This window comes from Argentina silus, assembly GCF_951799395.1.
Source record: "Argentina silus genome assembly, chromosome: 10".
NCBI lineage: Eukaryota > Metazoa > Chordata > Actinopteri > Argentiniformes > Argentinidae > Argentina > Argentina silus.
Genome location: NC_139664.1, coordinates 1185608 through 1198689, shown reverse-complemented (window position 1 = coordinate 1198689; position 13082 = coordinate 1185608). Strand labels below are relative to the sequence as shown.

The following is a 13082-nucleotide window of genomic DNA, read 5'->3' as shown; positions in this document are numbered from 1 at the left end:
CTCTGGAGAGACGAGAGCTCAGTCAGCACAGTTTACACATACAGACAGAGGATCTGAGAGGACACAGGGACGATGGGATAGAGTTGATTTGAGTGGATTTGGGCTAGGGTTAGGGTTAGGGTTAGGGTTAGGGTTAGGGTTCGGCTCTGCTGAAACAGCTGCAGTTGCAGTGGATGGAGCAGGTGGACGGCCTGAAGTGGCAGATGGAGGTCGAGGAAGGAGTCAGAGAGAAAAGGGGAGAAGTAAACATTACACTTTGAAAAAAAGTGTGACTGACACACACACACACACACACACACACACACACACACAGATTGTGATGGAAATCTTTCAGTGAACAACAATAAACGATGTTTGGTCTCAGTTGAGAGTTTTAATGCATATAGAAAGCATTATACAACGTTGGTCAGCTGGATCAGCATTCCTTCACCAACAGTGTGGATTCAGATACTGATGCTGTGTCTGAGGAGAGGACCCTCCTTTACTCCAATGCTCGTACGTCATAGGTCATAGGTCGAGGGGTAAACATATCTTGCACCTGTTTGCTGATACAGAAGCTGGGAAAGAAGCGTAGGCGTTGAGGTAGGCGTAGGCGTGAGCCACTATCTCAAACCTCAGCCTGCGGTTAGGAGTGTTCCAGGTCACACACTGTCTATTGTATGAGAGAAGGAGCAGTCGGCCATTACAACACACACACACACACACACACACACACACACACACATTCTACAGCATCATTCTAAAGCATGATTAAAACAGTGAGTTATTAGTAGTTAGTACTTGGATGGGAGACCGCTTGGGAATACACGGTGCCGTAAGCTTTTCACAACTTCCAAGACAGTTCATAATGCACATTGAATTGTCATGTAGGCCACCTGATAGGGTGGAAAAGGAAACATGTTCACATGTCCACATCTTACACATCTTACACTGTATCCCAGAGGTGATGCTCTTACATCAGCCATTACATCTGTCAATCATTCGTCCTGAAACGGGACTGCAGCAGCCTCACTCAAACAATGAAAACAACTAAACATGAGCGCTTCTGTCCGTTGGAAAGAAAAGGAATTTGTCACAACAATAAATCAGTTCAGGCCAATGAGAACATCCAGATAGAGACGGCCTTTGCGGTTCTGTCTCCTTCTCCACCAATCGGAACACAGCCAGTTCACCACATGGCTCCATTAATGACCATATGAAAGAAAACAGCCGTGCAAAACCACATTTTTATCCCATTCAGTCATGAGTGACCTCCTCTGAGACTCCTCTGTACCGTACTGTTCATCCCCCCTATCCGTCCATCTGGATGAAAACAGGAAGTCAGAAGGAGAGAATAAGGAGTACTCATTCATTCCGTTCCACAGTCATGTAGTTTACAGTATTGCATGTGTTGCTACTGTCCTCATAAACGATGCCTAGGATCTGGAGAGGATCCTTGTGGTGGAAATCTAGGGGTTACCACTTTAGTAATTGGTGAGAATCTGCAAATATGCAGAGTCTCACAATAAATGTTCTATTAGAATACTTTTAATGGTTTGCTTAGCATGGCACTCTGTCTCTAACCAACAAAGAGCCCCGAGACAGAGTTACAATCAGCATTTATACCTTCAAAAACCTCCCTTACCCCAGGGCGGGTTTTTCACATGTTGTTATCTGCATTCGGCTTTGACACCATGGGGGGTGATTTAGAACTTTTGCACATCTAGTTTTTTGCACAAACTTTGCACATCTAATCTGTTAGTGACAGTTAGTTCCTAAGAAAACTTACATGTGTCTTTGCAGCTGCTACCCTCATCTGCAGCATTCAAGAAAGATAACAAATGTTAGTAGCTATTTAGGACAGGTCATAAATACAGTCCCAGTCAAACGTTTGGACACACCTTCTCATTCAATGGTTTTTCTTTGTTTTTTATTATTTTCTACATTGTAGATTAATATTGAAGACATCAAAACTATGAAGGAACACATATGGAATTATATAGTAAACAAAAAAGTGTTAAACAAACCAGAATATGTTTTATATTCTAGATTCTTCAAAGTAGACACCTTCTGCTTTGATGACAGCTTTGCACACTCTTGGCAAGTTTGTGTCCAAACTTTTGACTGGTACTGTATATATATATGACTGGTACTGTATATATATATATGACTGGTACTGTATATATATATGACTGGTACTGTATATATATATGACTGGTACTGTATATATATATGACTGGTACTGTATATATATATGACTGGTCCTGTACGTGTTTCTGCTTCAATTAGTTTCTAGGTTGTAAATACACTCTTCTACTTCTGTTAGGTCCCGTACCTCTAACAAATCCTGTTAGGTCCCGTACCTCTAACAAATCCTGTTAGGTCCCGTACCTCTAACAAATCCTGTTAGGTCCCGTACCTCTAACAAATCCTGTTAGGTCCCGTACCTCTAACAAATCCTGTTAGGTCCCGTACCTCTAACAAATCCTGTTAGGTCCCGTACCTCTAACAAATCCTGTTAGGTCCCGTACCTCTAACAAATCCTGTTAGGTCTCGTACCTCTAACAAATCCTGTTAGGTCCCGTACCTCTAACAAATCCTGTTAGGTCCCATACCTCTAACAAATCCTGTTAGGTCCCGTACCTCTAACAAATCCTGTTAGGTCCCGTACCTCTAACAAATCCTGTTAGGTCTCGTACCTCTAACAAATCCTGTTAGGTCCCGTACCTCTAACAAATCCTGTTAGGTCCCGTACCTCTAACAAATCCTGTTAGGTCCCGTACCTCTAACAAATCCTGTTAGGTCCCGTACCTCTAACAAATCCTGTTAGGTCCCGTACCTCTAACAAATCCTGTTAGGTCCCGTACCTCTAACAAATCCTGTTAGGTCCCGTACCTCTAACAAATCCTGTTAGGTCCCGTACCTCTAACAAATCCTGTTAGGTCCCGTACCTCTAACAAATCCTGTTAGGTCCCGTACCTCTAACAAATCCTGTTAGGTCCCGTACCTCTAACAAATCCTGTTAGGTCCCGTACCTCTAACAAATCCTGTTAGGTCCCGTACCTCTAACAAATCCTGTTAGGTCCCGTACCTCTAACAAATCCTGTTAGGTCCCGTACCTCTAACAAATCCTGTTAGGTCTCGTACCTCTAACAAATCCTGTTAGGTCCCGTACCTCTAACAAATCCTGTTAGGTCCCGTACCTCTAACAAATCCTGTTAGGTCCCGTACCTCTAACAAATCCTGTTAGGTCCCGTACCTCTAACAAATCCTGTTAGGTCCCGTACCTCTAACAAATCCTGTTAGGTCCCGTACCTCTAACAAATCCTGTTAGGTCTCGTACCTCTAACAAATCCTGTTAGGTCCCGTACCTCTAACAAATCCTGTTAGGTCCCGTACCTCTAACAAATCCTGTTAGGTCCCGTACCTCTAACAAATCCTGTTAGGTCCCGTACCTCTAACAAATCCTGTTAGGTCCCGTACCTCTAACAAATCCTGTTAGGTCCCGTACCTCTAACAAATCCTGTTAGGTCCCGTACCTCTAACAAATCCTGTTAGGTCCCGTACCTCTAACAAATCCTGTTAGGTCCCGTACCTCTAACAAATCCTGTTAGGTCCCGTACCTCTAACAAATCCTGTTAGGTCCCGTACCTCTAACAAATCCTGTTAGGTCCCGTACCTCTAACAAATCCTGTTAGGTCCCGTACCTCTAACAAATCCTGTTAGGTCCCGTACCTCTAACAAATCCTGTTAGGTCCCGTACCTCTAACAAATCCTGTTAGGTCCCGTACCTCTAACAAATCCTGTTAGGTCCCGTACCTCTAACAAATCCTGTTAGGTCCCGTACCTCTAACAAATCCTGTTAGGTCCCGTACCTCTAACAAATCCTGTTAGGTCCCGTACCTCTAACAAATCCATAAGCAAGTCACAAACAAAGGAAGGCCCATCGGCCGGAGCAAGAAAGATAACTCTCAAGTCGGAGCAAAGGTCAACCCGCAGGTTTGGGAGAAAGGTCAACCCGCAGGTTTGGGAGAAAGGGTGACTCGCAGGTCGGAGCAAAAGGTCAACCTGTAGGTTGGAGGGTAAAGGGTCCTTCCTAAGACCTCTTCACCTCCACTACCCTCCGTGTACTAACCCCAACCCCAACCCTAACCCTAACCCTAACCCCAACCCTAACCCCAACCCCAACCCTAACCCTAACCCCAACCCTAACCCCAACCCCAACCCTAACCCTAACCCTATCCCCAACCCCAACCCTAACCCCAACCCCAACCCTAACCCTAACCCTAACCCTAACCCCAACCCTAACCCTAACCCCAACCCTAACCCTAACCCTAACCCTAACCCCAACCCTAACCCCAACCCTAACCCTAACCCCAACCCTAACCCTAACCCTAACCCCAACCCTCAACGTGTAGTTTAGGCTTATCATCCAGACGACCAGTGTCATGTCAATAAGACTTCCCTTGTTCACTTTCTAAATTGTGGTTTTAAGAGGTACCAAATGAAAACTTAATTGATGATGTCAACTTTGCACTCCAAGCATTTTAAGCATTTTAAAGAATATTTTAAGAATATTTCATTCCGAACATGGATTGATGTTATCGCAATTTTGCTGGTTGAACACTCCAGATCTGTGTGTGCTTCACACACACACATACACACGCACAAACCGGTCCAGAGAAAAGGTATGAGTTTGAAAAGCACCTCATCTAGAATACAACTACATCTCTCTGCCCCATTCTCCAGTTTCTGACCACAATACCTATTTATAATGGTTCTGTTTTTATTCTCTTTAATAGGAGATCACTATAGGTTCAGGTGAGTTTTATCCACCTGGATTTGCTACCGCTTTGTTAGTTCTGATCCAAAAACTCAATCATTCATTTCACACACTTGTACACACACTTCAACTGTATGATGTAATTCCTTGTCCTAACCTCTAGGAGGCGGCCTTGCGACTAAGGGTGAAGCGTGAAGGAAATTTACTAATGTATCCTTAGTTGACCTTAATATCTGTGAGAAAAGAAGAAAAACAACTCCTATTCTGTTAATGTGACAAACAAGCAAGTTCCTATCTGAACTCGCCACACACAGATGTGAAGAAAGACCTGGGGCCCTGACTGCGGGATAGATGCGGACTGGTGGACTTCGAGACGACTCTTGAGGATCCTAGGACAGAGTACAGATTGTGTTGTACTTATCTTTTACATTTCGAAAATCCCACCACAGAACGGGCAGCACCACCAGTAACACCACCACAGTCAGAGCACAAACCGTTCTTCTCAGCCCACAGAAACCTGTCTGCCGGAAAGGATGCCACGGTGGTCTGCACTCCACCGTTGGTCCAACGTTGGCAACTCTAGGCTGCACATGTATGTGTTATCTCTGGGTCATGTATGTGTTATCTCTGGGTCATGTATGTGTTATCTCTGGGTAATGTATGTGTTATCTCTGGGTTATGTATGTGTTATCTCTGGGTTATGTATGTGTTATCTCTGGGTCATGTATGTGTTATCTCTGGGTTATGTATGTGTTATCTCTGGGTTATGTATGTGTTATCTCTGGGTTATGTATGTGTTGTCTCTGGGTTATGTATGTGTTATCTCTGGGTCATGTATGTGTTATCTCTGGGTTATGTATGTGTTATCTCTGGGTTATGTATGTGTTATCTCTGGGTTATGTATGTGTTATCTCTGGGTTATGTATGTGTTTATCTCTGGGTCATGTATGTGTTATCTCTGGGTCGTGTGTGTTATCTCTGGGTCGTGTGTGTGTTATCTCTGGGTCGTGTGTGTTTATCTCTGGGTCGTGTGTGTTATCTCTGGGTCGTGTGTGTGTTATCTCTGGGTCGTGTGTGTATTGTGTGACTCACCGGTGCGTCAGGGGCAGTGTTACTGCATACGCATTTTGTTAAGACGCTAGCCCGTTGGCTACACCCCTTGACGTTCCTTCAACGGTGCTTATTGTTTCTGTGTGGGTGTTTGCAGCTGCCACCAATGGTGTGTGCCCTACGAGGCGTGGACCCAAGTGGCCTTCCCCTCAACCTTCACAGCTGTGTGCGTGGTCAGGAGGACTTGGTAGGGCCCAGCGTATCGTCGCTGCTTCCGATGTTTCCGTCTGTGGTCCTTGATGAGTACCCAGTCACCTGGTTTCAGCTCGTGCTGTACCAGCGGGGGTTGGCAGGGCTGTACCAGTGGGGGTTGGCAGGGCTGTACCAGCGGGGGTTGGCAGGGCTGTACCAGTGGGGGTTGGCAGGGCTGTACCAGCGGGGGTTGGCAGGGCTGTACCAGTGGGGGTTGGCAGGGCTGTACCAGCGGGTTGGCAGGGCTGTACCAGTGGGGGTTGGCAGGGCTGTACCAGCGGGTTGGCAGGGCTGTACCAGCGGGGGTTGGCAGGGCTGTACCAGCGGGTTGGCAGGGCTGCTTTTACCTGAGAGTGTAGAGCTGAGAGAGAGGCTGACAGATTCACACAATAGTCCATCATATCACTTTCATAGGCATTAGAGTCTAGACTCTAGAGTAACATTTGCTCTAATTCCTGCCTTTGGGGGCAATAGTCCCAAAGACTATCTCAAAGGGACTCATACCGTACTTGGTTCTAATTCGTGTGCGCATGTGGAACAGCATTATGGGTAGTGCTTTAATCCACGTCAGACCTGCATCCTCACAACATTTTCTTAATTTTGCTTTGACAGTGCCGTTTTCTCGTTCCACGGCTCCCCCACTCTGTGGATGGTAAGAACAATGATACTTGAGGTTAAAACCAAGATACTCAGTCAATTTGTTGCAGAGCTTGATTGACAAAGGCAGTTCCATTGTCACTGCTCAGCTGCTTGGGGATCCCCCAGCGCAGGATTATTCCTCTCAGCAGGATCTTTGCCACTACACCTGCATCCTGTTAAGAGGTGGGGAAAAACTTCAACCCATTTGCTGAACATATCAACCAACACCAGACAGTAGAACTGAACATATCAACCAACACCAGACAGTAGAACTGATCATATCAACCAACACCAGACACTCAGCCACCGTTTGCTGCAGCGTCGGCTGAGACGTTTCCTGTAGAAATGGGGTCAGAGGCGTTAGTGTGAGCTTCACATTTCATTACAGAAAGGTCCTGGCGTGGGGGACACTCGGTGTCAAGCACAGAAATGCAGTCATGTGATTCACCATCTTCCTCTGTTGGCATGAGGGTAGCTGGGTCAAGTACTGTACATCAGGAAAAAAGTTACAAGGAGAGAAAAGAAGTTGTATTTTCTGTACAATCCGAACGCAGGTTTTCAGTTTGCATACTGCCCCAATAGATGCACAGATGACGCCATGGCCGAAGCCTTGCATCCTGCCCTATCCCACCTGGACAAGAAGGACACCTACGTGAGAATGGTGTTCATTGACTACAGCATCAGCATTCAACATCATTGTCCCCTCCAAGGTCGTCACTAAGCTCAGGGACCCGGGTCTCAACACCTCCCTATGTAACTGGATCCTAGACTTCCTGACGGGTAGACACCAGGTGGTGAAGGTAGGCAGCATCACCTCCACTTTGACTCTTAACACAAGGGCCCTCCAGGGCTGCCTGCTCAGTCCCCTGCTGTTTTCCCTGTTCACCCATGGCTGTGTGGCCACGCACAGCTCCAACTCCATCTTCAAATTGCTGATGACACCACTCTGGTTGGCCTGATCACTAATAACGATGAGTCAGCCTACAGGGAGGAGGTAAGAGTCTGACTGGTGCCAGGATAACAACCTCTCCCTGAACATCACTGAAACTAACACGAGTAGTGTGTCTGGCGTAGGCTACAGTAGGCAGTGACACAACGCTCCTCCCTACAGGGAGGAGGTAAGAGTCTGACTGGTGCCAGGATAACAACCTCTCCCTGAACATCACTGAAACTAAGGAGCTGATTGTGGACTTCAGGAGGAAGAAGGGAGGGGACAGCTTCAAGTTCCTTGGTGTCCACAACACCGAGGACCTAACATGGTCACACTACACTCACTCTGTGATCAAGTCAGTGCCTGTTTTCTCTCAGGCGGCTGAGGAAATTTGGCATCCTTACAAACGTTTTATGATTTTATCACCGCATGCTACAGCAGCTGCACCGCCCTCAACCGTAAGGCTCTGCAGGGGGAGGTGAAAATGGCCCAGTCCATCACGGGCCGCAAGCTCCCAGCCATTTAGGACATTTACTCTGAGAGATGCAAGAAGAAGGCTGGGAAGATCCTCAGGGACCCCAGCCACCCCTGTTCTCTCTGACCTGGAAAATCTCACATTGATTGATTGATTTTTTTTTTATTGATTGATTGATGGGAAGATTTACCACAGGAGACATCTTTGGGTCTCCAACTTGAATAAAATCAAAGGTTTTCTCTGTTAAAAGTTTGGTTTGAGAGTTTTAAAGGCTGTGGGAGGAAGCTGGTGAGGTGGTGACAATGAGTCAGATCATCAACAGTATTTTATAATAAATCAGACACTTTTATTTAGTATTTAATGTACAACATTGTTTCTCATTGAAATACTCATGCCAAATACATTAACTCCAATAGATTGACTATATATATAGTCACTATATATATATATATATATATATATATATATATATATATATATATATATATATATATGTGAGTGACAACAGACACTTCGGGTTTCAGGGAAAGTGCTATACCAATCTATGTTGTATGTGTATCATATTTCAATGAATTCCATTTCAAGTATATTCATGTTGGGATTACAATGGAATTTGTTGGTCTGTTATAATAAAATCAGCAAGTTAAAAAAACAAGTCAAAAAGCTGAAATACAGATGATATGGAGTGCTTTATACAGACTCATTCAGACAGTAAGATGTCTCCCTGTAATAGGTGGGCCGGGGTGTGTGTGTGTGTGTGTGTGTGTGTGTGTGTGTGTGAGTGTGTGTGTGTGTGTGTGTGTGTGTGTGTGTGTGTGTGTGTGTGTGTGTGTGTGTGTGTGTGTGTGTGTGTGTGTGTGTGTGTGTGTTGGGGGTAGGGAGGTCCAATAAGAGCCATAATAAAAGAGCTATGGAGCATTCTGCAGGCAGGTGTACAGACAGGTGTACACTTTCACAGAGCTGTTTCACTGGCGTTCACCTGGTGTGTTACATTCTGGTGCAGTTTTAATAACTTAACACAATTGACCTGGTATCAAAAGTTGCTTGCTTTAATGTATCTCCCCAAAACACTACCATCTAACTATATACATTTTACGTTAACACCTGGTGTCAGTTTCATAAAAGCTTCGTAGCTTAAGCAGTACTTTACATTTCTCCCTACGACTCGGATGCAAAGCCATAAGACAGTAACAACTGTGAAAATCAATCTTCTGTGTGTGAAAAATTTGTTAAATGAAGAACTTTGCTGGCCTGCATTGTCAAAAAAGAGATGAAGTACTGCCACAGCTACGAAACGTTCGGGAAACTCACCCCTCTGGGAAACTCACCCCTCTGGGAAACTCACCCCTCTGGGAAACTCACCCCACTGTCATTTATCTACTGTGAAACAAAGTGCAACCTGAAAAAAGGTAAAGGAACGCGCGTTACTGAGAGGAAGTGAGGTCATCACTGTGTGCCTCAGTGGAAGAGGGTGAGGGAGACGGCAGAGGCCAGCAGGACCAGGAGGCCGAGGCCGAGGCTGTTGGCTCCGTTACACAGGTCCCCCTCGCAACAGTTCACGTTCATGCCCATGGCCGTGCCCATGTCAGACGGTATGCCCCCCGACGCACACACGCTCTTGGAGGCACAGCCCATCATGGTCATCTTCTGACCGCCCGCATCCACTAGAGGCACACACACACACACACACACACACACACACACACACACACAGAAGAAGAGAGAGAGAGAGAGAGACGGTGTTAAACACTAACATGAGAAGGTTCTATGTGACAAAGAGCATATTGAGGAGGACAGACCCAGGGTGTCCTGCGTGCCATAAGACTGTGTTAGCCTGAAGAGCTAAAGCCTGCTGGGCATTGGTGAAACGGGGGCTAACACTGGAGCAAATAATGTGGCACTAGTCTTCACGTCACAGGCAAGGTCATTGCGTCACCCAAGAGATATTCCACTTCACCACTCCAGACTGTCACACATTCCTCATACCGGCAGCCCAGGAGACTAACAACACAAAACAACCATATGGTTCCATCTGCTGCAGCGGAAATTTGTCTACCGCCCCCCCCCCCTCCCCCCCCCTTCTGCTCTGTCTCCTGCTCTGCATGTGGGTGCTAACAGCAGTGGGTGGGTCTGTTGGCACAACCTCAGGGGGCCGGCCTCCCGTCATCTCACACCGATATATCCAACCAAATAGCTTCGGTTTTTTTAGCGTTGTTCGCTGGTGATAATGATGTCCTTCTTGCATCTGCCAGTTTATTGGCTGTCCAGTAGACAGAAGACCTGTGTGACCCTGTGTGACCCTGTGTGACCCTGTGTGACCCTGTCGGCCTAGAAATGATGCATGCATCGGGTAGAATAAATTCTAATTCTTAAATTCTATTTACTGATTTCAAAGCTGCTCTATCCCTTTAAAAAATAAAAGTTGGCAATTTGACCTCTTGAGCAACACCACTGGTGTAGAAATGACCCCATGGAATATTGCATACACATTACCACATTACCCCTACATTACCACATTACCCCCACATTACCACATTACCCCTACATTACCACATTACCCCTACATTACCACATTTCCCCTACATTACCACATTACCCCTACATTACCACATTACCTGAAAACAAGTTGTCTCTCCCTTTCTCCAGCACTGTGACTGCCAGTGACACTTGTTCTTATTGAAGATTTACTTACGATGATTGTTGTATAGTTGATTCACTTACTGAGACAAATGTACTTATTGTAAGTGGCATAATGATGATAATAATAATAATAATAATAATAATAATAATAATAATAATAATAATAATAATAATAATAATAATAATAGAATAGACTACCTATGGTTGAGATGTGATATTACCTGTGGTTGAGATGTGATATTACCTGTGGTTGAGATGCAGCGGTCCTCGTCCCCCTTGCAGTTCAGAGTGCTGGTGCAGTCCTGTCCATTGCAAGTGTAACACTTCTTCCCGTTCGCAGCGCTGCTGATGGGCTCTGGAGGAGAGACGTGAAGGCTTTAAAACGCACGCAGGCACGCACACACACACACACACACACGCAGGCACGCGCACACACACACACACACACACACACACACACACACACACACACACACACACACACACACACACACACACACACACGCAGGCACGCACGCACAAACACAAACACACACACACACACACACACACACACACACACACACACACACACACACATACACACACACGCACGCACACGCAGGCAGACACGCAGGCACGCACACACACACACACACACACACAGACACACACACACGCAGGCACGCACAAACACACAGACGCACGCAGGCACGCACATACACACAAACGCATACTAAATACTGATTCAATGATACATTTAGGTTATTACCGGGGGCGGATTGAGTGTTGCACAGTTCCGTGTTGCAGCATTTTGTGTTGATGTACGTCGCTGATATCCCAAAGTTAACGGAGGCTTTTATGCATTGCTCCGACATCATGCACGAGTTCATGTTCATGTCGGCCACCTTATTACCAGCTGAATATGAGAGGGAAATGTCAGTCTATGAGTGTGCAAGCAAGCAAACTTATCGATAATATTAATAACTTTTAATTTAATCAACCTGCCACCGTTATTCATCATAAGGACACAGGTGAAGAATGAGCCGTTTACACAGATAGACGTTAAACACACTGAGGTTGTTATTTGTTCTTGTTTGGAAAACCTTATATTGGCTTATTTCACATTTGATATAGTAGCCTATTAGATACAGCCTATAGAACATATAATATATAGCCTCAAATAAAATATAACATCTATAACTTAAACTAAACAAAACAAAACAATTAACAATCAAGCACTAAGAAGATCAAGGATTTATTATTATTATGGGATTTATTCTCATGTATTCTGCTGAATGAAAAAAAAAAACATGTTTAATGTTAATTGTCTCACCAGCGTAAGAGACGATTCTCATGGCGCCACATTGGGAGGATTGCGGACATTCTGTCTGCTTGTTCGTGCACTGTCCCGTGGCTCCAATAGGACACTCATAACATTTCAGTGAAAGAGCTGAGAAAAAACATTTACATCCCAGATTAATACGGGGCATAAAACAGGTTCAGGCCGATTCCGTTATTATTGGTAGCCATTGTAGAACTTAGCGGAGAGACTAAATATGTTTTTTTTAGGACATAAACTTAGTTAAGTTCATGGATTTACTTATATTTTATGATTTAACCGCTTAATCATCGATATAGTTACTGTTTTTTTAGTACTTTAGTTTTTTTAGTACTTCTATTTTTATTTTATTGTATTTTAAAACTTATTGTATTGTTGCACTACTCTGTGGCACTGTCACTTTTGCATTTCACTGTATACTTGTATGCACGTGACAAATAAAGAATCTTGAATCTTGAATCTTGAATCTTAAAGTAGCCTAATTAATTGATAAGCCTAAACGTATTTGAAAACTAATAAAATATATATCGCAAAAATAATTAAAACAAAAAAGATCAATAATACCCTGCCACGAAATTATTAATTAAAGAGACATCCAGTTACTTATAACCATATCAAATCTGTACAATAACAAACAAAAAATAAATGTTCTTGCTCGAGTTTACCGTTGTGGAGCAGCGCGCTTCCGAGGATGAGCAGAATCAGATGCATGTTGAGAGCTCGTGCGGAGGCGGGTTCCAATGAGTCGGGACGTCTCGAGTCCCAGCTTTTATCACCCGGATGAGGTGTGGTTCGCGCGCGCGCCCGCACACAGGATATACTTTGGCAGGATGCAGGTCTACCTCCACAGATGTACCTTTTGCCAGAGAAAGACACTCGATTGATATGTTTGTTCAAAAGCTAAAAGGTCATGACGATGTTCTGTGCTGTGAAAATTTGAAAGGACATGCAGGACCTGACAAAGTTCTGTCTGGACTGAAGCCAATGTGGATTAAACGCTACAACGTGTTGG

The 13082-nt window shown here is 44.8% G+C and overlaps 1 protein-coding gene across 1 annotated transcript; it reads right to left on the bottom strand.

Annotated features, from left to right (window-relative positions):
- Positions 1 to 8842: 8842 nt before the first annotated feature.
- Positions 8843 to 12858, bottom strand: LOC310810343 (urokinase plasminogen activator surface receptor-like). Its single transcript, XM_083678057.1, has 5 exons — positions 12736 to 12858; positions 12065 to 12181; positions 11501 to 11647; positions 10994 to 11104; positions 8843 to 9773 (listed from the first exon to the last, which is right to left on the bottom strand). Exons 1-5 carry the CDS (start codon positions 12779 to 12781, stop codon positions 9568 to 9570), a joined length of 627 nt encoding a protein of 208 aa, XP_083534183.1. The 5' UTR covers positions 12782 to 12858; the 3' UTR covers positions 8843 to 9567.
- Positions 12859 to 13082: the final 224 nt, after the last annotated feature.